At 42.2% G+C, this 21,564-nt stretch overlaps 1 protein-coding gene across 1 annotated transcript in view; it reads right to left on the reverse strand.

The window, feature by feature from the left end:
* Window positions 1-1,063: 1,063 nt before the first annotated feature.
* Window positions 1,064-21,564, reverse strand: part of immp2l (inner mitochondrial membrane peptidase subunit 2) — a 187,319-nt gene continuing 166,818 nt past the window's right edge. The window contains exons 5-6 of the mRNA XM_084018422.1: window positions 10,284-10,386; window positions 1,064-1,321 (exon numbers count right to left, since the gene is read on the reverse strand). Of these exons, the coding sequence (XP_083874548.1) occupies window positions 1,196-1,321; window positions 10,284-10,386 (229 nt within the window). The 3' untranslated portion in view covers window positions 1,064-1,195. The remainder of the gene's footprint in view (window positions 1,322-10,283; window positions 10,387-21,564) is intronic.

A 21,564-nucleotide genomic window follows, 5' to 3' on the forward strand; every position in this document is an offset into this window, starting at 1 on the left:
ATCCCGGTGATGAATGCCCCCTCTCGGATATCTCCTACCATCAGAGGAGTTCGGTCTATGCAAATGACTCTCTTTGTTACGTAACGACGGGAGCTGAATCTGAACAGCCTGTAGGAGCGCTGTTGTACCAGTGGGGGCGCTGCAGAGACCATGCAGGAGTCGCTTGTTTTCCTCATTCTGGGAGTTGGCAGGCTCAGGGAGGACCAGTTTATAGGTGTAGAGACCAGAGAAAACCTGTTTTACATAATATGAACCTTTAAAACGGAGCGTGATATGGTCAGGTGGTTCGAGGCTGCATTCAGCAGTGATGCAGTTGTTGTACTGGACCATTGGGTGACTGTCTATACAGTTCAAGTCCTTCTTTCACCTATAACATGACGTTCCCATACAGCTAAACTGCACTCAATTATTTTTTCAGTGAAATGTTTTTTTTTTTTCCCCAAACCAAACTCCAAACCAAAAAAAAAAATACACTTGGTTAGGTTTTGTGAATCATAATTAAATGACAGAAACCCACTTCTAACAGGACACTCACTTCCGTCTCCTGGTGAAAGTCCTGTGTTTGTCCACCAGCCAGACCTCCCCATGTCAACCTCCACAGGCTCGTAGGAAACTAATTCTGCTGTATGATGGCGTATTAGGGCCACTGTAAAAAAAAAAAAAAAAAAAAAGCAGAGAAAAAGTTGCACGATTTGCTACTTTATTATATAAAGTTATAGAGGTCAACCATCAACAGCCTTCATCCTTGGACCTTAACGAGGCATTGTCAGTTGTGATGTATTAATTAGAAAAATCAATGCAATATTCATGGGAAATTAGCTAGCATAAATGCTGGTTGTTAGCATTGTAATAAAGTAGCAAATGTGCGACTTTCGAAACTCGCAAATTTGCAACTTTTTTTTCCTGAATATTGCCCACCTCTCTCGGCTTTGTTTTTTTTCTTCCCATAGTGGCCCTAATACGCCGTTGTACAAACGTAATCCATGACAAAATATGTTTCCCTCAACACGTAATGCACAACGACAAGGTGATGCAAAATTAACAAAACACGAAATCAATACACCGTTTAACAGAGTACATAACAATCGCATCACTCCTCGATCTGACACAGAGAAAACAATGATACAGATTGTGGTTGGACTGTCCTTGTACAGCTGTGTCCATGGACACTAACAGACACCTTGTCCCAGTGTTTTCACCCCTCGTCTTCATCGGTGTCCAGTGGGCCTCGGTTTGCAGGAAGGGACGGTTGGATTCGCTGCCAACGATTCGGTGGCCAGATGATGTGAGACGCCCGACCGTGAAGCAGCCCCACGGACACCTGGGAAAAAAAGGAACATAACTGAGGTCAGAGCCGTAGGTTCAGAAGGAGACGAGTCTTGATGTAAGAAAATAACAGGATGGCTCAGTGGTAGAGTGGGAGCCCCATGTACTGAGGCTACACCCTCACCACAGTGGATCCAGGTTCGAATCCGACCGGCGGCCCTTTCTGCAATGTCATCCCCATCTCTCTCACCCTCTTTTACTCTCACTCTCTCTCTCAATAAAATAACTTGAAAAAAAAGAAGAAAATAACACGACAGGGAGATGAAGAGCGCCGTCAACACGTCCATGTCGGAGGATTCAGCACTGTGCCATTATGGTCTTTGTAGACTTTCAGAAAAGGATGATGGAGGACGTGGGTGCAGAGAGCAAATTTAGTAAACTCGGGACCATGACCTTATTCATTAAACATAATCTGGGCTTCATAAAACATCAACTTTCCTCACCTGATAACATAATTCATGGACAAAACTGAAAAGCTCTTTCATTTGAAAAATGTTTTCTTTCACATTTTTGTGGGTGGTTTGGAGCTTCCAAGAGTTCATGGTTCTCTGCTGTGGGTGTACTTTATTAATCCCAAACAGGGAAATGATTTTGTTACAGCAGTCAGTTATCCAAAATGATTAATAATATATTACAATGCACTATAAATATAGCAGCAATACAACACCTACGGTATAAAATATACAATGTATTTGGCAGAGTGCAAATTTGCTGCTGTTTTTGTTGAGTTAAATAAAAATGAGGTATTAATACAAAGTTTGCCATGTAGGTTAAAGGAAAGTCAGAACAAGAACTATGCAGCCTAGAGGTGAGGTGTTACATAGAGTTAATGCTCTGGGCAGGAAAGACTTCCTGTATCGGTCTGTTAGAGAAGGAGCTCGGCTGTCGGTCCAGAAGGTGCTGGAGAGGATGCTCAGGATTACCCAGAATGGATAACAGTTTCCAGGGCAGACCCAGAACACGTCAGAGGGATTATATATCTGGTCTGGGTCTTGAATACCCTGCTTAACCCAAACCAAACTTAATTTTGAGATTTTGGGTTGTATCAGACTAGAGGAAAGAAAAAAACATCTATTTGCGTCTTTGATGATTTCTCCAAAATTCAGCAACATTTACCACTAGATGATTAATTTGCATATTTAAACCATTTAAGAAAGTCTTAAGGTAAGGGTCCACAGGCAGCGGTGTTTCCCCGCGTCCCATTCATTGTCTATGTGAAAAGCCATGCAATGCATTCTGGTAGCGTCGCTGCAAATGTCGAGAGACGGCGCGCGAGTTGGCCGCTCCTCATTTGCATAAAGTTGAAGTGGAATCTACGTTATGCTAATCAGAGGCGCCGGGCTCGATTAGCCGCCCCGGGAACGCTTGCGAACGCTCGCGAAAATCTTCTAAACTGAATCTTGTCGATCTAAAATAAAGACAGATTCAGCAACTGCATAGCTTATTTCTCGCTTAAAATGTTTTCAGAAACACCTTTCGGTGAACTATTTTCGTAAAATAAGAGAGTTTCCAAACGAGCCGCCATGTTGGTCTGCGTGAACTCCGGAGTAGACAGGACAGCTGTGAAAGCGATCGTCCAATCAGGTGCAGCCATGAAGTGTGCAGCACGTGATTGATTGAAGGAGAGCACCTGTCAATCATCCTCTAGTGGCAGCCCACCAAGCGTGCAATACTGGGAAGCGGCGCGTCCACTCGCATTTAAAATCGCCCCTGTGGACACGGACCTATAGGGCCCTAGTTTCGTAGACCAGGCGCAGTCAGCTCTCAGCGCACCTGCGCCACGCCGACGGGGTGTGTCCGCCTGGACTTTGCAAGTTTCGTGCGCCGCGCAGGCTCGCGCAGGCACACCTCCCGTCTCGCCCACCGGCGCAAGTGGGAAAGAGGGAGGAGAAGAAGGCGTGAGTGGGAGACGAGGAGGAGACGAGGCGTGGACTGGGATTAATACAGCCGATTCAGATCTTCACCAATCAAATGAGCTCCTCTCCTCTCCTTTAATGCGTTAGGGGAGGTTCAGTGAAAGTTCCATCACTTGACAACCCGATGACAGAAGCAGCGCCGCCGCTCCCACCACGCGCATCACGCGCTGTGCGTGCATATCATAATAATAACAATGCCCATATTATAAAAAACAGGAGAGAGAGAGGGAGATGTTTTGGTCTGAGAGGCTGTTTCCGTTACGCGTGCCATCCGCCTTTGATCTGACGTCAGATGTGACGGGACAATCTATATAGATATAAATTCACGTGTTGATTCAATTAGTTGCATTAAATAGTGTTTGTTGTGATTATTTATTGCATTTAAATGTGCCTGGAACTGTGGAAACCTGCCTGTGAGGTCTCGGTGACGTGTGCGCACTGCGCGCCGTCAGCCAAACTTCCACTCCGCCAGCTGTGATTCGCCTTGAATGAATGGACTTTATTTGCGCCTTGCGCCGAGAGTAGACCAGGTTGGAGCTGGCGGGCTTTCGGCGAGGCTTTTTGCCACCAAACTTGATGTCAGTAACCAACTGGCGAAGTCTCACAGTGATATCTTTTATTATACCTTTTTTTTACCCTATTCAACTGTAGTGTCTTCAATATGTAGAGTTTTACAATGTATACCTTTAAATTCGTTTTTTTTTTCTCCACTTCAGAAGCACTTACATCCACCAAACTTTACACTCTCATTCCTTTCTATAGTCTGAAGGTTTTAACAGAGGGGTTTGTTCATTTATCAGTCACAGCCTCATTTAGACAACAATTTAGTCCTCCCACTTTGTGTCCTAAACCTGACTTTTGTTTTATTGCGTAATATTGACTTACTGACAAAAACAAAAGCGTGATACATGCACAATGATACTTCCAATTGAAAGACATTAGTTTGAAAGTGCTAAGTGGCACAAAAACAAAGGAAAATCTGTCTCCATGTACGAATCAGCAGATTTAACTTTTGGGACTATTGACGAACTGCCATGAGATGTGTTAAAATCTCACATATTGAGCATTGTGAAGCATTGGTAGAGCCATGTGCTCTTTGTTATTTACTCATTTGTACTAGCGATAAAAATGAGTAAATGATTGTGTTTTTAAAGGGTTTAGCCCGATATTTGTTGGAGCTACAAAAACCAGAAGTTAATATGACGAATAGATTTTGTTGCACTACGAGCTCATTCCAGAGGACTCGAGACGGAATGATTCAGATTCACATTCAGGTCCAGTGTCTTGCAGACATCAACAGCAGAGATAATTAAAACTGGCAAGCTGACAGCTGAAGATCTGGTTGTCTGACATCTCCCTCGCTGCATCAATTAGAGCTGCTTTGCATGAGGTCAAACACACACACGTACACACACACGCGCGCCAGAAAATGCCAACTGCTTTTAATGATGCCTGTTATCTCTTACAGGCTGGTGTCTTTATGAGAAAACCACAGCGCCAGGTTCATCTCCATCTCCAGAGTGACCTTTAGACCGGCTGCTCATGGACGAGGAGGTGCTGGAGTTGACTTCTCGGGTGTCCCGGGCGGCTCAGCGAGACCACACAACAGCTGCAGGTCAACATCCAGTTTAATAACATGAAGTAATGAAGCAAGCGATTAATATTCGTCTGATGCGGTTGAGGGGCAGGTCAGCGGGCTGTTATCTCAGGCAGACAGACAATAAAAGAAGTAATTGAATCACATTTTACTACGCACTGACAGTGGATGTCTGGGTCAGCAGACTATTTGATTCTTTAACTTAATTAATCTTTTTAATCTAATAAACAAGGTGGAAGGTGTTATTGCTGCTTGTTTATGTCATTCAGTAGTTCCTTGTCCTGTTTCTTATTTCCTCCTTTGGATATTCTTGGACTTTCTTTGGTTCCAGTATTTTAATTCATCACAAAAAATCCATTATTTCCTTCTTTGATTGTTTCCTAATCAGCTTGTTTTCCCGTTTAAATACATTTTCCTATTTGCTTCTATTATTTGTAATTTTGTCTCTCCTTTGGTTCTTTCCTTAATTAAATAGTTACTTGTCTGTATTTGGCTCCTTGATTTCTTCTTTTTTTTGGCTAACTGGTTTATTTCCTTGGTTCCTTCTTAATTTTGTGATGCTTGTCCATGTAGCCTTCTTCTCTGGCCGAACAATGCTGGCAGATGGTGTTCCCCGGGGTGCTTTGAAATAAAGACACTGGGTTAACACGTTCTCATTCCTAACTCGTCCGATACCCAAGCTTGGTCAGCGTTTTAAACAGTCAGTGGTTGACAAATCAAGCATGCAGTGTTTTCCCCCTTTTTACAATAAATATCCATGTTCACAAGAAACCGTTTCTTTTATTAAAAAAACATCCACGTAGGCCGAGGTGGCAAAAGTACTCATATTCTGTACTTAAGTAGAAGTACAGATACATGTGTAAAAAAATACTCTGGTAAAAGTAGAAGTACTGATTCAACGCCTTTACTCAAGTAAAAGTAAGAAAGTACAGGCTCTGAAATGTACTTTCAAAGTAAAAGTAAAAATTAAAAACATTTTTTTTGCCGTTAATGAAACACAATACATCTTTTGATAATTTTGTTAAACAAAAAAAGACAGAATAATCAAGAATAATCACGCCAGCAGCTCGTGGTTTTTCGGTTGACACAGGACACAGCGCATACGCCATGAGATTCTCTGAATCTTCTAAAGCGTCGCCGTCGGCAATACTCCCAGACCCCGCTTCGCTTCCTTCCTCCATGTCGCTGCTACAGTGCAAGTTCTCTACCGTCTCTACCGTCCCCTTACTCATTCGACTTCTTCCCGGGGTAACCTGTTCCCCCCCTCTTCTTCTCAATCTTTCCCTCTCGAGTTCGTCACGTCTTTTACGTATGCTTTCACGTATTGTTGTCATCTGTGGAGGTTTTTTTTTTTTTTTTTAAAGTAACAAGTCTGTTTTTATGATGTAAGGAGTAGAAAGTACATATTTTTGTGTATAAATGTAGGGAGTAAAAGTAAAAAGTCATCAGAAAAATAAATACTCAAGTAAAGATACAGATACCTGAAAAATCTACTTAAGTACAGTCTGTACCTCTGCACGTAGGTTGACTTGGTTATCTTTATGAAAAGATTATGGTTTAAATTAGTATGTTTGTTATGTACTTATGGTGCTACTAAATTACGCATGTTACATAACAAAAGTGAGGTAAAGTAAGTCATCGCTGACTTGGTTTGACACTGGATGCACCACATTGTTGTCGGTGACACCGAGTCCAGGGTCTCTACCTGTTTCACACGTATACCGGGCGCCACAACACGGAGCTAAGTGTCGCTCTCAGCAGGAATTAAAGAGCTGAGTTGAAAACAGACAAATGAAAATGTTTCAATTCAGAATTGATGCTTCTTCAGCTTGACTCTTCTGATCAGCGATAGACCAAATGATTCATAAGAAATCTGCTGATTGGTGGCAGATCACCTGATATTTGCTTCTTTCTTTGTATTGAATACTAACTGGCAGTTGTCGGTTAATGGGTGTCGGGCTATCGGAAGTGAAATTAACTGAAACTACCATCTGTACTTCTGGGCTAAATTCCTGCGTTTGTTTGATCCATCCAAACAAACGTCCTGACTCTTCATACTATTCAGTTGCTCTGTTCCTCTAAAGGTACGTGTCCACAGGGGCGTTTTCAAACGCTAGTTGATGCACCGCTTGCCAGTATTGCACGCTTGGTGGGCGGGCACTAGGAGGATGATTGACAGGCGCTATCCTTCATACAGTCACGTGCACACTGCATGGCTGCACCTGATTGGACGATCGCTTTCACAGCTGTCCTGTCTGCTCCGGAGTTCACGCAGACCAACATGGCAGCTCGTTTGGAAACGTTCTTTTATTTTACGACAATAGTTCACCGAAATGTGTTTCTGAAAACATTTTATGTGAAAAATAAGCTATGCAGTTGCTGAATCTGTCTTCATTTTAGATCGACAAGATTTTTGAGAGCCTGCGGGAGGCGGCGATTTGCATAAAGTAGACTCAATCTCAACTTTATGCAAATGAGGAGCGGCCAACTCGATGCGCCATCTCTCGAAACTCGCCGCGACGCTACCAGAATGCATTGCACAGCTTCTTACATAGACAATGAATGGGAAGCGTGGAAATAACGCTGCCTGTGGACACGTACCTTAAGGCTCTGCTCCGTCTAATACTCACATGGATGGATTTACGTTGGGGTTAAAGCTCGGTGAGTCTCATACAGATGCTAAAGGGCACCTCGGTACATTGGTATTGGACGCTAAAAGGCATTGACCAAGCGGTAGTATTGACGAGTTGGGAGTGTTCTATTGCTGTTTTTTACTCCTATCTTTAGTTTCTTTTGGTTTGATATTTTGTTCTTGTCCTTCTTTGATTAAGTTATTGGTTCCTCCTTTACTGATTACATGTCTTGTTCTTTGGTTACTCCAATTGTTTACCCTTTGACCCTTTAGTTCTTTGGATCTTTTTTGGTTAAATCTTTTACTCCACAGCTCTTGATTCAATTAACTTCTTCCTGTTATTGTTCCTTGGTCTTTGGTTCCTTCACTTCTTAACTTCCTCTGTTTTGCCTATCACAGCTCTCTCTGTGGTTCTTTGGTTTGTGTTTTAGTTTATTGGTTCATTTCCTTGTTTCTTGGTACCTTCTTTAAATGTAGTGGTCTCTGATGTCTTTTTCTTTGCCGTCCTTTATAGTATCTTTGGTTCTATTGTTTGATATTTTTGCGGATTCTTCTTAGATTTTTATTATTTTTTTTCTGTCCTTGGTTTATTCTTTGGCAGTTCCTTGGCTCTTTTTTTTCTTAGTTTATTACAGAGCTCTTGGGTTTCTTGGTACTTGGTTCCTTTTCTCGATTCACTGGTGACTTGTCTATTTGTTTGGTTCATCCTAACGTTCCTAGTTTTCTTCTTCAGCACTTTTTGTTGGTTCCTTGCTTCCTGTGTTAACATGAACGTCAGGATGGATCTGAGAGGCTGGCTGAGCTCTGGCTGACCCACTGGTATCGATCAACACTCCCCATCAACCCCCAGCAGATGTGCTGTGGTCATGTCATGCATTGGGCTTGATACAAATCTTTTTTATTGCCCCCTTACACCCTTTAATAGGCCATACTTCTCACAACGTGAGATTGACTGACATCAAATTGTGTCGGTTTATTGCAGTATTCCTTCATTTCACATAGTTTTCAAAGTTTTGAATTTCTTGAAAAACAGTTTTCACCTCTAAAGAAAAACTTTTGGAAAAGTAAAAAGAAAAAAAACACTGCACAGAGTTACACTCGATTCTGTATGTAGAGATGGTGGGTGTTTGTTTTGGACTATTTCTGATCGACCCATAGGCTGAGTGCATCATTTGTGGAAGCTGATGTGAATCTAAGTGAAAAGACTGTGGTGGGTGGCAGCGAACACTGCAGGCCATGTTTAAAAAGAATACATTATTTAAATGAGACCTCCTTCCTGGATGGGATCTATCCTGTGTATACCCCATTGATTTAGATGTTTTAGTCATGTTTCTCCTGGTGGGCATATTTGGTGGTGACATTAAACTGTCGGATGTGAGTATGTAGTGTAATATGACTTTTTCCTCCAATAAAAGGAAAGATGATAATGGTTTTGCGGAGGCCTGGCGTGAGTGCGGCAGCTTCAGCACGAACAAAGACATAATGTGATTTTGTGAAGCGAGTGATGGTGATGTCTGTGAGGAGGGACAGAAGCTGAGTGAAAGTGCAGTCCAATAAAACAGGGAGAACGACAGAGACAGACGTCCCAAACATTTACACCACCTGGCAAAAGTTTCGACGACATGCAGCACAAATCACATGTGCGTTAAAAAGGGAGAAATTAGATTGGTTTCATTTTTTCTTTTAACAATTTAATTAAATTAGTCTGGTATTGGGCTCTTTTTTATGGTTGGAAAAACAACTACACATGATATAGCATATAGTGAACAACAGAAAAACGTTGATGCGTGCAAATGAGATGGACACATGTAATAATAACTCTTAAATCATATATGGTTCTCATAGCAAATTAAAATCCAGTAATATTGTTTATGTGGCAGTAAACTCAGCCTTTATGTGATGAAAATGAATTGGTTACTTGCTCAAGATTTAATTACAGATTGGGTTGTGAATTACATTACCCTTTGTAACTTATTATATTCATGCTTCATGAGAAGACATACTCGTCCCTCTGCCTGGTGTGACAACAGACAGAGAAATGTCCCAGAAGGATGCTGTTAAACCAGAGCTCAGTGGAGCTGTTGGTCCATGGGTTCTGGGTTTCAGATCTGCATTGATTTCCTCTGAGCTCCTCGGCTGAAGTCCTTCCAGCTGGATATTGTGGCCTTTAATGTCATAGCAAATCTTCACACTTTCACTGCTGAAAATTTCATACGGCTCAACCCGAAGGGCCGACTGCAAAGAGCATGCAGAGAGAAGGAGTCAATATCACTATCCTCACATTCTCTCTGCACCAGAAGGCCTTTTTAAATCTTCATGCTTGGGGGAAAAGCTGCAGCGTCCGTCAGGCTGGACGAGCCGAGACAACAGAAACATACACTCGTCTTCTACACAAGTGAAATAATGAAAGGCAACACACACCATGCATAATCGATGGCTGCTGTTTCCTTCAGTGAATCCGAGTTAGAAAGGCGTGCTGGTAAAACCGGAGGAAACCGGGACCTTTGACATACAACACACATTTCTTAATGTATCCAGGGAATTTCACTAAGCTGCGTGATCTTTTTTAATGCACAGGGTTAGGGTTTAATGCTCATGGTGACCGTAGTTATAGAGAGGCCAATGGTAACAGTATTGGACACGGGGATGTCTTAATAGTTTTGTTACAATGATCATTTAATGGTAATGAATCACTGTGTAAGTATGTAGCCTAATGTGATCAAACAGTTATATTTGAGAGTAATAATATATTCATATTTCTGAAACGTATGGGATGTACAGTCTGGATAGTCTGACTGGGTTCAGTTCGTACCGGTCCGAAGCTGTTGCTGTCCAGACTGTGTCCGTGATGATCCCCCTCGATCCAGAAGTGACCGTCGGGAACTCGGACGTATCGGTTCTTGTAGCCCAGAGTCCTGAAGAGACGAGAAAAACAAAAGATTTGTTTTTTTGGAGCTTCATATGAAGCTTTTTCAGCCACGTGTTCTTCAGGCAGGTATCCGGGATGTTTGACATAGCATGCAAAGCCAAACTTGAAAATGAAATGAAAAATGTAGGCCTATTAATAAATAAATAAAATCAACAAACATACTTTGTTATTGCCATATAGTGTTTCTTTATTAAAAGAAATACACAATTCAAATGATTAGAAAAGGAAATGTACATTTTCTCTTGGATTTAGCTGCCTAGAGCTGGTGTTGGGAAGTTAAACAGGCCATAATTCCCACTTTAACATCTATTTTATATCGCTGTGAAAGCATCTCCTACAAACAACTGGATTTAGTCAAGTTTCTTGCCAAAAACAGCATTTAACAAGATTACATTTGGACACGTGATGATAACGTTGTAATTTACCTTCACCCAATACTAATTTATTAAAGTTTGGTGCCTGAACGCACCATGACAAACTCAATTGACCCTCCATTCATGACGTAACTGTTGCAGCTGCAAGGAAGGAATACTTTATGCACTTAATAATTAGGCTATACACTACTTAATAATAGGCCTACATATAACATATATATATATATACATATATATATATATATATATATATATATATATTAGTATTGTCACAATACCAACATTTTGGTACCGGTACCGGTACCAACATGTGTTTCGGTACTTTTCGAAAAAATGTCAACAATAACATATTAATCAACAAATAAAATACCACAAAGACAAGCTTTTCTAATGCACACAATTTTAAAAATGTTAAAATATAAATACAATAATATAATATAAAATAATATAAATAAACCAGCTCTATTTTTTTTCTTCCAGAGCTACTTTTGTTAAGAGTGAAGGGCGGTGGCGCTTGCTTTTAGCACTGAATGTGGCTTTTCTTCATGACTAAATGACCTGTCGTTCCCTGAGCTCAGTGTGCAGGTCTGGGTTCTTGTCCTTTAAGTCTTTGGCTAAGTCGGAGGTGTTTCCGCCGTTAGCCATGCATGTTTTAAACACCGTTTACACAGTGGTGCATCGGCGTTAACTGCCTCGCCATTTGTTTTAAGCTAAAGTACGGCCGTATCGCACTTCGCGGCGCTGGTTTGTCCACAAGTTGCGGCGTGGTGACGGTTGCAGCAGCCATTCTCCTCTCCGTGCTTCGCTCTCTCGCGCTCTCTCGCGCGCTCTCGCTCTCTCTCGCGCTCTCTAAGCTTTCCTCCTGCTCCGTTTGTTGCTACCGTCCACGCTGCTCGCTAACTTGCTAGCGGTTTCCTCCGGCTTGCTTGCTTTTTCCTTTCATCGCCCCAAGCTGCGGCTCGCTCCTCGTCCTCTCAGCTGTAGTTACAACGCGGTGACGTCACGTGGCGAGTTCGCCGCGCTGTTGCGGCCGCTGCCGGCGGCGCTGCAAGTACCGGTCCCATCCAAATGCAATATAGTACCGTTTTAAATGCCTCAGTACCCCGGTACCAAATTAGTACCGGTATACCGTGCAACCCTAATATATATATATATATACCCAAGTAAAGTGCAAGTACCTCAAAATTGTACTGAAGAGGGCTACAGTACTTGAGTAGCCTAAATGTACTTTTTTACATTGCACCACAAAAGAGTATGAAGCTCCTCAGAGATTTCTAGCCAAGGCTAATGTAATGTAATGTATAAAAAAGCACAGGTTCAGAAGCTCAGTCAAAAGGAAAAACAAGGACAAAATAAAGACAAAACAGATAAAAGGCAGGAGACTAAAATAGCACTGTTGTCGGTAAAACTCATGTTGGCGGGCTTGTTTCAGTTTCAGCCATTGTTTTGCTTGCGTGTTAAAACCTTTGAGCTCTGTCAATGCTTTGATTCCAGGTGTTCATGTGTTCCAGAGTTTGGTTCCTATCACAGAGACAGTGACACTTGAAAATAAGTTGAGTAATGAGAGGCTTACAAAATTGTCAAAACTTGAGACAGGTGTCTCATTCCTGGCATGTCTGCACTGTTGTGCTGCCTCACGGAGTATATATTGCCAAATCAGACAAAAGCAATGTAGTCTCTTAATTTTGCTCTCAAACTGCATCAGATTGATGCATTAAACAAATCCCGATCAGACAACTGCATGAGGCATTCCCAGAATTTAAAGTGAAGTTAAAAACAGTGAAGTCCAGCTACATGTTCAAGTAACTCAGAGCAAGCCCAGCAGTCCATTGTGGTGCTTTTGTGTTTCGTAACTATGGAATTATCAACGTAGCTAGCTAACTAGCCAGCCACTAAATGAGTAAAATGGAACGATTCATCCACATATCTTGTCACAGTATATGGAAGCCCATTCTTATCACCAGAGAATTCAATGATCCACCTGGTGTTGTTATGCTAATGGTTTAATTTCAAGTCCATAGTAAAGAGAGAAAAAGGCCTGTGCTGTGATTGTGATGCGACACTGGTTATGGAAAATGAGATAAAATGATAGACGCGACTGGGCGTGTCGACCTGGCTCATAATGACCTCCGGCAGAGATATTAATGAGCTGAAATGCAATTTAGAGCTCTCCCAGGAAAGCCTTGATTAGTGGTGTTTAAAAAAAAGACAGTATAATGTTTACCACATTAAACAGCCCCATGTCAAAGAAAACAAGCACTGGAACGCACTGTTGTGGAGATTGCATCCTTAAATATTAACTGTCTGCGAACAAACAAACATCAAAGTTGAAGGAATAGTGAAAGTGAAGTAAGATTCTAACTTAAATAATTGCTTCTCTGCCTTTGAAAGAAGAAAGAAAAAGATCAAGATTCAAGGGAGAAAAACGCAGCTTCATTGATAGCGGATCAAATCTCCAGGACAATTATCATATATTTCATTATCGTTAATCATCGGCCTCTAAATCATCCCCGAGGCGTCACTTCCCGCCGCCGCCTTATCGCTCAAACGGAGATCTGATCGGCGCACTCATTCAGACTAATAAGGGTGGAGGTGGAGGGGTGGTGGCGGCGTTTCCCTCATGCTGTCGCTGCTTCAATCAGGTTGTCATGTTTATGAGGAGAAGGTCCAACACCCTTCATCATTCCTCCCGACTGTTATGGGCCCGTTCCAGGCCTGATTTATCATTTAGCAGGGGAACATTGTGAGTTATAGCCTCACTGACTTTTTAAATGGAAATTCGTCTACGATTCTTAATGCGTGCGTGTGTGTGTGTGCTGGTCCAGGAGGCCGGCTGACCAAAGAGGCCTTGGATACATAAATATTGATTTAGCCACAGCAGCTGAATTTACTGACTCACAAAAAAAACAAGCTGGGACCTTTTAGCAGGAATAATAAAAAAAAGGTTACAGTCTATATGACACCAATTCTCTGCTACATTTGAGAAGGAACGACTGTGACATTTTTACACAACCAAGGATGATTGACTTCACTGTGTTTAGCCACTTTTTCAAAACCAGGTTTGATCTGTTAAGATAAAGAAGGAAATCCCTCTTTGTACGGTCGTATCATAAATCAGTGGTTTTAAATTCATCTCAACAGCAGCTGGAACTTTTTGGATGAAGCGTTTCTCTGCTAACTTGCCTCGCACACTTCCAACTTAATTTGAGATTTTCCACATGTGCCAGGATCCCTTTGAGTAAAGCCTCAGCATGGCCCGACCTTGATGTTATCGCCACACTGAAGGAATTATGGATCCACTTCCTTCATCTGTCTTTACTGGAATATCTTGGAAGTCAATGCATGAACACATTTAAAGTAAATGCTACAGAGCTGCAGCTTAAGTACATCATGAGAGAAAAAAAAATCACCCCACATTGAATGACTCCCTCCCACGCCCCCAAACAAAATACAATGCACTTCTATGTTCTTCCCTATAGCACTTTGATCATAGCACTGTTGTTCTTAAGGTATCCTTGCTGAACAGCTACTACTTTACTCAGACGAGGACGTGTAAACCAATTCAAATAATGATAATATACTTTATCATTACACACTTTTAACTCTCCTCCCCACTCTCCCTGCTGCTCTCTTTGAGTTTCAATTCCACCCCTAAATGATCAAATATCAAAATCCATCCTCTAAATGTATTCCAAATAACCTAATGTTACTGCCGTTTGTGTTTTTTTTTAAACGTACATATTCATTTGATTTATTCGTCATGAGTCTAAACAGAGAGCGAGCGATGAACAGACACAACAAACACAAATAAACTTTATAAAAAAGTACTTATTATGTAGAAATGCCCAATTAAGATTAATGCATATTGAAACTTAACAGCCATCATGTGAATATGAAACAACATAACTGAATTTAGGAGGTACGGAAGCTACATTGCAGGATCATTTAATTTCAAAATATCCAAATATAAGACGACCGAAACGCCAAACTCGATGCTGCCTAATTCTAACCATTAACCTGATCCCAACCCAAACCTTAATCCAAGGCTTCAAACTCAAATGTAATCATTCACATTACGGGGATGTGGAACCGCATCCAGATGGTCTACAAAAAATAGGATGAGTCGTCACGCCCCCCCTTTGCAGTGCCGGCATACACACCATTTTCATCAGTGTTAACAGCAGCTGATGGATGTTGCAGAGGAGGTTGAAAGGAGTTTAATGAGGCAGAGGTGGACAGCTGCTGACAGCTCCACAACGTGCATTAAGACATCCAAACCCGCTCTGATCTGTGTGTGTGTGTGTGTGTGTTGTAAATGACTGATATGTGCTCCTGAAGGCCGATGCTGAATATCTATAGATATAAAAATAGGTTTTTTGAAACTAGATTTCACTCCTGCTTGGCTCCATGGCTCAGTTTAACTGACTAGTGTAGCTCAGAGAGTTGGCGTAAAGTACCAATACAACCAGGGCTAAAGCTTAACTTCTCTGTGAATCTAGAAAAGTATACAAAAGCTGCTATATGCAGTACACATGACATCTACTGCATTTCTGTCCATCCTGGTAGAGGGATCCCTCCTCAGGTATGGTCCCTGAGGTTTCTTCCTTTTTCCCCCATTAAAAGGTTTTGTTGGTGTTGGGGTAGTAGCAGGAGCAGATTTGGTTATCAACAGCTAATTATTAATGTCAATATGATTATCGATATTAATAATTATATTTAATATATTATTATGATATAATCATGAATAAACGGGGCACCACCCTGGGATCAGGGAAAAGATAACCTTAAACTGTATTCAGTCTCAATATAAAGGTTTTACACTCACATGCCAATCATCGTGATCATTGGCATAGAAGTATAAAAACAATCGAACAATTAAAAAGGCGTGAAAGTCGAGCACTAGCCTTCACAACCTGCTGTTATCCAGTGACATATACACAACAAGCACAAGAGACCGCTAGTTATAATATAATAAGGTTTATTAAAATCAGTAATAATAAAGTATATAAAAGACATGCTCATCAGATATGAACCAGCAAGAACTCTCAGGTCCACCGGCAGTGGTCTTTTAAACATCCCTCGTACTAACTCTAGAGCAGGGGAGGCTGCCTTCTGTATCTATGCCCCAAGCAAATGGAACACCCTGCCTGAGGACCTGAGACACGCTCCTACACTGAGCACTTTTAAAAGCAGGTTAAAAACCTTACTTTTTTCTAAAGTTTATGATTAAGTTTCTGTGTGTATGTGCGTGTGTGTGTGTATGTGTGTGTGTGTGTGTGTGTGTGTGTGTGTGCGTGCATGCATGTGTCTGTTCTGTATATTGTAAGATCTGTATAGGCTACATGCACTGGTCTTTGTCCTGTAATCATGTTGTCGCTTTGTGTAAAGCACATTGTGTTACATTGATTTGTATGAAATGTGCTATAGAAATTAGGGGTGGGACGATACGGGTAACTCACGATTCGATACTTTGACGATATTTGGCCCACGATAACGATAATATCACGATACACGATATCTGCGATATTCGATATATTGCAAGAAATTTCATCAACGATATATCACGATATGTGACTGAAAAAGAAAAAAATATGCATAAAAAATAAATTCCAAAACTTCGTACAATGTACAAATGAATAAACACTGTCCAGCTGGACACATTAAAGTGCATGAACATTAATAACATGTCTTATGTAAACCAGGACAGTGCTTTCTGATACTGAAAAGTCAGTAGCAACTTGTTTTATGTAAACTTGGGCCCGTTTTAGTTTAACAATAGCTAAACAAGATAAGAATAACATCAGAATTAAATGAAATATTGGGCACATTTCAGTATGCAACCAATTATGTGCAGAGTCATGTTCACCCATCCAGTACCTGGGAAGTCGGGCCTCAAACCGCTTGGAGCTCACAGCAACACTGGGCAGCACACGGCTCCGCGGATCCACACATGTGGGCCCTCCGGCGGACGGTAAACACGCATATGTGTGATATTCCGGGGAAAAAGCTACTTTATTACGATGCTAACAAACAACCGCTAGCTAACTTCCCATGAATGTAGGCATTTATTTGTCTAATTAATCCATCCCAACGTGTGACAACGCCTCGTCAAGGTCCTTAGGGTGACGGCTGTTGATGCTTATTGTTAGTTTTATTTATACGGGCCAAATTGTCATCTTATGGGTGTTTATTGATCGGGTGGTCGGGCGGAGATTAGTTATTAGCGTAACTCTCACATGTTGCCATAGCAATAGCAAACATCCGGTCAAGCTCCGTCTCTTCTTCTGCGTTTTTGTAGCAGAAACAGCGCCGCATAAGGGCCTGGAATATGTACTACAGCGCGCTGAGTCGTTTTCAATGGATTCGTCTGGACACGGATTTTCTTGAAACGACGCCAAGGCAAAACTGAGAAAAAAAGTTTGTTTTGCTTCGTCTGGACAGCCCCTGAGATGTCAACCTGAACAGAGGTCTCGTCCCTCTTTCTACTGGGACCTCAACCTGAACAGAGGTCCGCTCTTCCTCCTGCAACCTCGACCTGAACAGAGGTCTCCTCTTTCTCCTGGGATTTGTCCCCAAGTCCCCAAGCAGCGCCCTCAAAACAGCCAACAAGTTGTTGGAGCCTGCTTCTGCAACAAAGACAAGAATTCCTAATCGAGACGCATCTCACTAGAAATCCACAACTTCAAGAACAGCAAATTTCCTTCACAGGAAGCTGAAGTCAGCAACCTTTCTTCAGAGGAACAACCAACCCTTCTTCAAGGACTGGTAACAATCTGGGCATAGCTTAGGACAGAAACTGAATGTGATGACATGAATGTTTCCAAGTGATTTTCTGTTTGATGTATTGTTGAGTGTGTAACCTTAGTTCAGTTGTTAGTGATCCAGAACAGACAGTGTACATGCTCACTAATCCAACTTTCCTAACGGCTCTACATATATTATACTTATTATACACATATATAGGAACTTGTTCTCCAGGCAGGACCACACGGCCTCCCACAAAGCTGCCATCTTGTAACACACACACAAACACACACACACACACACACACACACACACACACACACACACACACACACACACACACACACACACACACACACACACACACACACACACACACACACACACACACACGTATAGTATTTAGTTAGATAGAAGAAGTTAGAAGATTTTGTTGCCTAAACACAATTATGTTTTTTGTTGCCAAAACTTAACTATGCTGTTTTGTTGCCAAAACACAACTATGTCCTTTTGTTGCCTGAACTTAACTATGTTGTTTTGTTGCCAAAACTTAACTATGTAGTAGGGATGCTCCGATCAGCATTTTTGGGGGACAATCCGATCACAGGAATCATAAATCTGTCGATACCGATACCGATCATCAATCACACAATGGATGGGAGAATAATAATAATAATAATTCTCAATGTTCTGTATTTACAATCTAGCCTTGTGCACCACTTAAAGTGGTAAAACCATTTGTACTAAAATAAAGAATAAATACAATCAAGATCTTTATGTACCACAATCAACTTTTTATTTGTGTAAACATTACATGCCCTGTCGAGAGCAATAGATGAACAGAAAGAGGCTGTGCGTCAAGTCCAATGAATTCCATAAGCTTTGTTGTTATATCCCTCCACCTTTTACTGCCCCTGTTGTAAGGCTCCAGGCGTCTAAACGTATCACTTACGGTTTGCCCGGGCTTGTTTCTCATACTCGCCGTATTCTGTTGTGTGGCGCATTCTCAAATGTCGGATGAGGTTAGTTGTATTAAATTGTCATTGTTGATTACCAGTTTTACATCTTTTTTGGAAACTGTAAAATTCCAGACCGGAGAACTCATGCTGCCAGTCACATAAAACAGAGCGGGAAAACAGTCGCAGGTAATTTACGTCACGCGCGGGAAAACAAAACAATCAGGCGCAGAAAAACAGTCTCGGGTAAAAAAAAAATATATATATAAATATGCGATCGGCTTTTCTGATCGGCACTTTGACCAATCACCAATCAACCTGTTTAGGGTCCATATCGGCCGATAATGATCGGCGGCCGATTGATCGGAGCATCCCTACTATGTAGTTTTGTTACCTAAATACAACGCGTAATCATAACTATGTAAGTTTTGTTGCGTAACTTTAATTATGTAGTTTTGTTCCCTAACTTGAAAGAGTGTTTTGTTCTATGGGAATGTAATTTTCTGGGACACAGGGTTATGTATTGTGACAATCACTGAATGAGGCTTTGTTAAAGCTGGCAGCAAATTCATCATTTTAACTGTGAGAACGCACCAAAATTCAATTTTCGCTGCCAGGTTTGGTTACCAGGATTTTTAGAAAAGCCTGCCCAAGATAGCAGCCAGTATCTATAATGTGTTTACAGTTTCGGGTCATTTTCCTTCACTATTCCATGTGTGAAATTGGGGACTTTAGTTCCCATCTTTCATTCAGAGCATAAAGTTGATGTGTTTTTGTCCGATAGGAATGACTGTTTGTGTCAGCGGTGACTTCCTCCTGCTGGACCTGTATCATGTTTTAAGAGACAAATAATCTTGATTTATGCGTTACCATTAGTTCATTGCAGATTCTCCTGAGCCGTGCCACAGTTAACACAACCAGTTAGTTTCCTCTGGCCTGGCAGTGATGACGGGAGATTTACGTGTGGTCTGAGCCTCTCTGTTTGGAGATGAATGTGTAAAACAATCCCCTCTCTGCAGCGGACGCCGTGGCCCTGCGTGGCCAAATTCAAACCAGAGCTGTGATTTATGTCGGCCTGGCCTGTGTGAGACAACACAGGCCGACAGCCAGCGTCGTCAGCACCGCCTCCGCCAGGCAACCCATCACAGGCCTGTTAATTATTCATCCCTTCCCCAGCCGGTGACCTGCAATTTGCACGGCGGCACCCGACACTGCCGAGATGAATCGCATGATGATGGTGCGTTATTATGATACTGTGCGCACGCCTCTGCGCGTCTGATGCCCTGCCACTTCCTCTTAGCCTCCGTGGCGCTGCTGCAGGGTTCCACTGATGTGTTTACTGGTTCACTTGTGCTGCCTGTCACAGCGGCTGTGTTCCCTCTGTGTGTCACTTAGTTGGATGATCTGTTTGGATGCTTCATGTTGGGATTATTAACATCTGCATGTCTTGCTGTAGCAGTGTATTTTATTCTGAGAGACCTGCAGTTAGTTATTATATCAAGATGAACGTCAGATATGTTAAGACATACAGTTTATGATACATCTTCATTATTTATTACAACGGGAGTGATATTAATACAAATCTTTTCTTCCTTCAGCTCTTTTAGTCAATTCAGTTCACCTGTCCAACACAGTTTCATGGCAGTTTGTGAAATAGCCATGAAATTAAAATCTTCTGACTCGTGTACGGACACAGATTTTCCATTTCTTGTGTCGCTCAGCTTTGTAATACAAAACCAACTTCGGGGTTAGGCAAAGCCACAAAGTTAGGTTGAGGAAAACATCATAGCTGGGCTTAAAGGAGAAATCCGGTCATTTTTGACCCCATGTCCGTTGTCCTCAGGGTCATCCCGACTTATTAGAAGCAAAAAACCCGACACAAATTGACGTTGCCTAGCCCGAGATCTGTACCTGCCTGGCAGCCTTCCAGACTCGCTACAATGCTAACCCATTGGGGCACCGTTGTATCTGCTTTCCTGGGCCTCAGAAAACAATTCCAAGACCTATGCAACACAGGTTGTGTCCGTACGACACCAAGGCGCTCGTTTAGCACAAATAGTGTGGCAAAACGACATAAATGTGTGTTTTAGCATGAAGTTACTCACCTCAAATCACCCCGTAGAGTAGACATTAGCAGTAGACAGCCGAGCGCCTGTCGTCCCTCCCAGTCACCGCAGAAACGAAGACGTTTTCCACGTAGTTTTGATTTTGTATCCATAAAGAAACGACCGAGCAGTGCAGTCGTCCTGTCCGTAATAAATCCATGAAGCTGTTACGTCCATATGTATGACTGTTACAACATAGCAACATAGCTTCAGCTAGTAACGTTCCGGGCGCTCGTCTGTCCCAGTCACCGCAGAAACATAGCAACGATAGCTTACAGCTAAACAGCAGCCGGGAGCCAAAACAATGCAAGTCTCGCGCAAGTTCCCGTCTGCCGTCCTCACTCTGGACTTGTTTTCAAGCCAGTACAGTGAAACATCTTGGACAGTCGCGCGAGGGTCACTTTGTTCTCACTCTGTTGATGAGAGACGTCGGTCGCACGCGACACGCGACACGCGACACGCGACTCCCACTCATGCCGTCAACACAACTAGCCTACTGAGACTGCGCGAGATTTGTTGTCGCTGTAGCAGCTTCAACTGTCACACAGGCTAAGCAATCTTACTATGTAGGCTAGCGCCAGTTACACTGTCATATGGACATGACGGCACTGCTCGATGGAAAGAAGTTTGTCACTAGTCTAGGCTTGAAAACAGCTCCAGAGTGAGGACGTCGGGAGACGGGAACTTGCGCGAGTCTTCCATTGTTTTGGCTCCCGGCTACTGTTTAGCTGTAAGCTATCGTTGCTATGTTTCTGCGGTGACTGGGACGGACGAGCGCCCGGCACGTTACTAGCTGAAGCTATGTTGCTATGCTGTAACATAGTCATACATATGGACGTAACAGCTTCATGGATTTATTACGGACAGGACGACTGCACTGCTCAGTCGTTTCTTTATGGATACAAAATCAAAACTACGTGAAAAACGTTTTCGTTTCTGCGGTGACTGGGAGGGACGACAGGCGCTCGGCTGTCTACTGCGAATG

Source organism: Eutrigla gurnardus, assembly GCF_963514095.1.
Source record: "Eutrigla gurnardus genome assembly, chromosome: 9".
Taxonomy (NCBI): domain Eukaryota; kingdom Metazoa; phylum Chordata; class Actinopteri; order Perciformes; family Triglidae; genus Eutrigla; species Eutrigla gurnardus.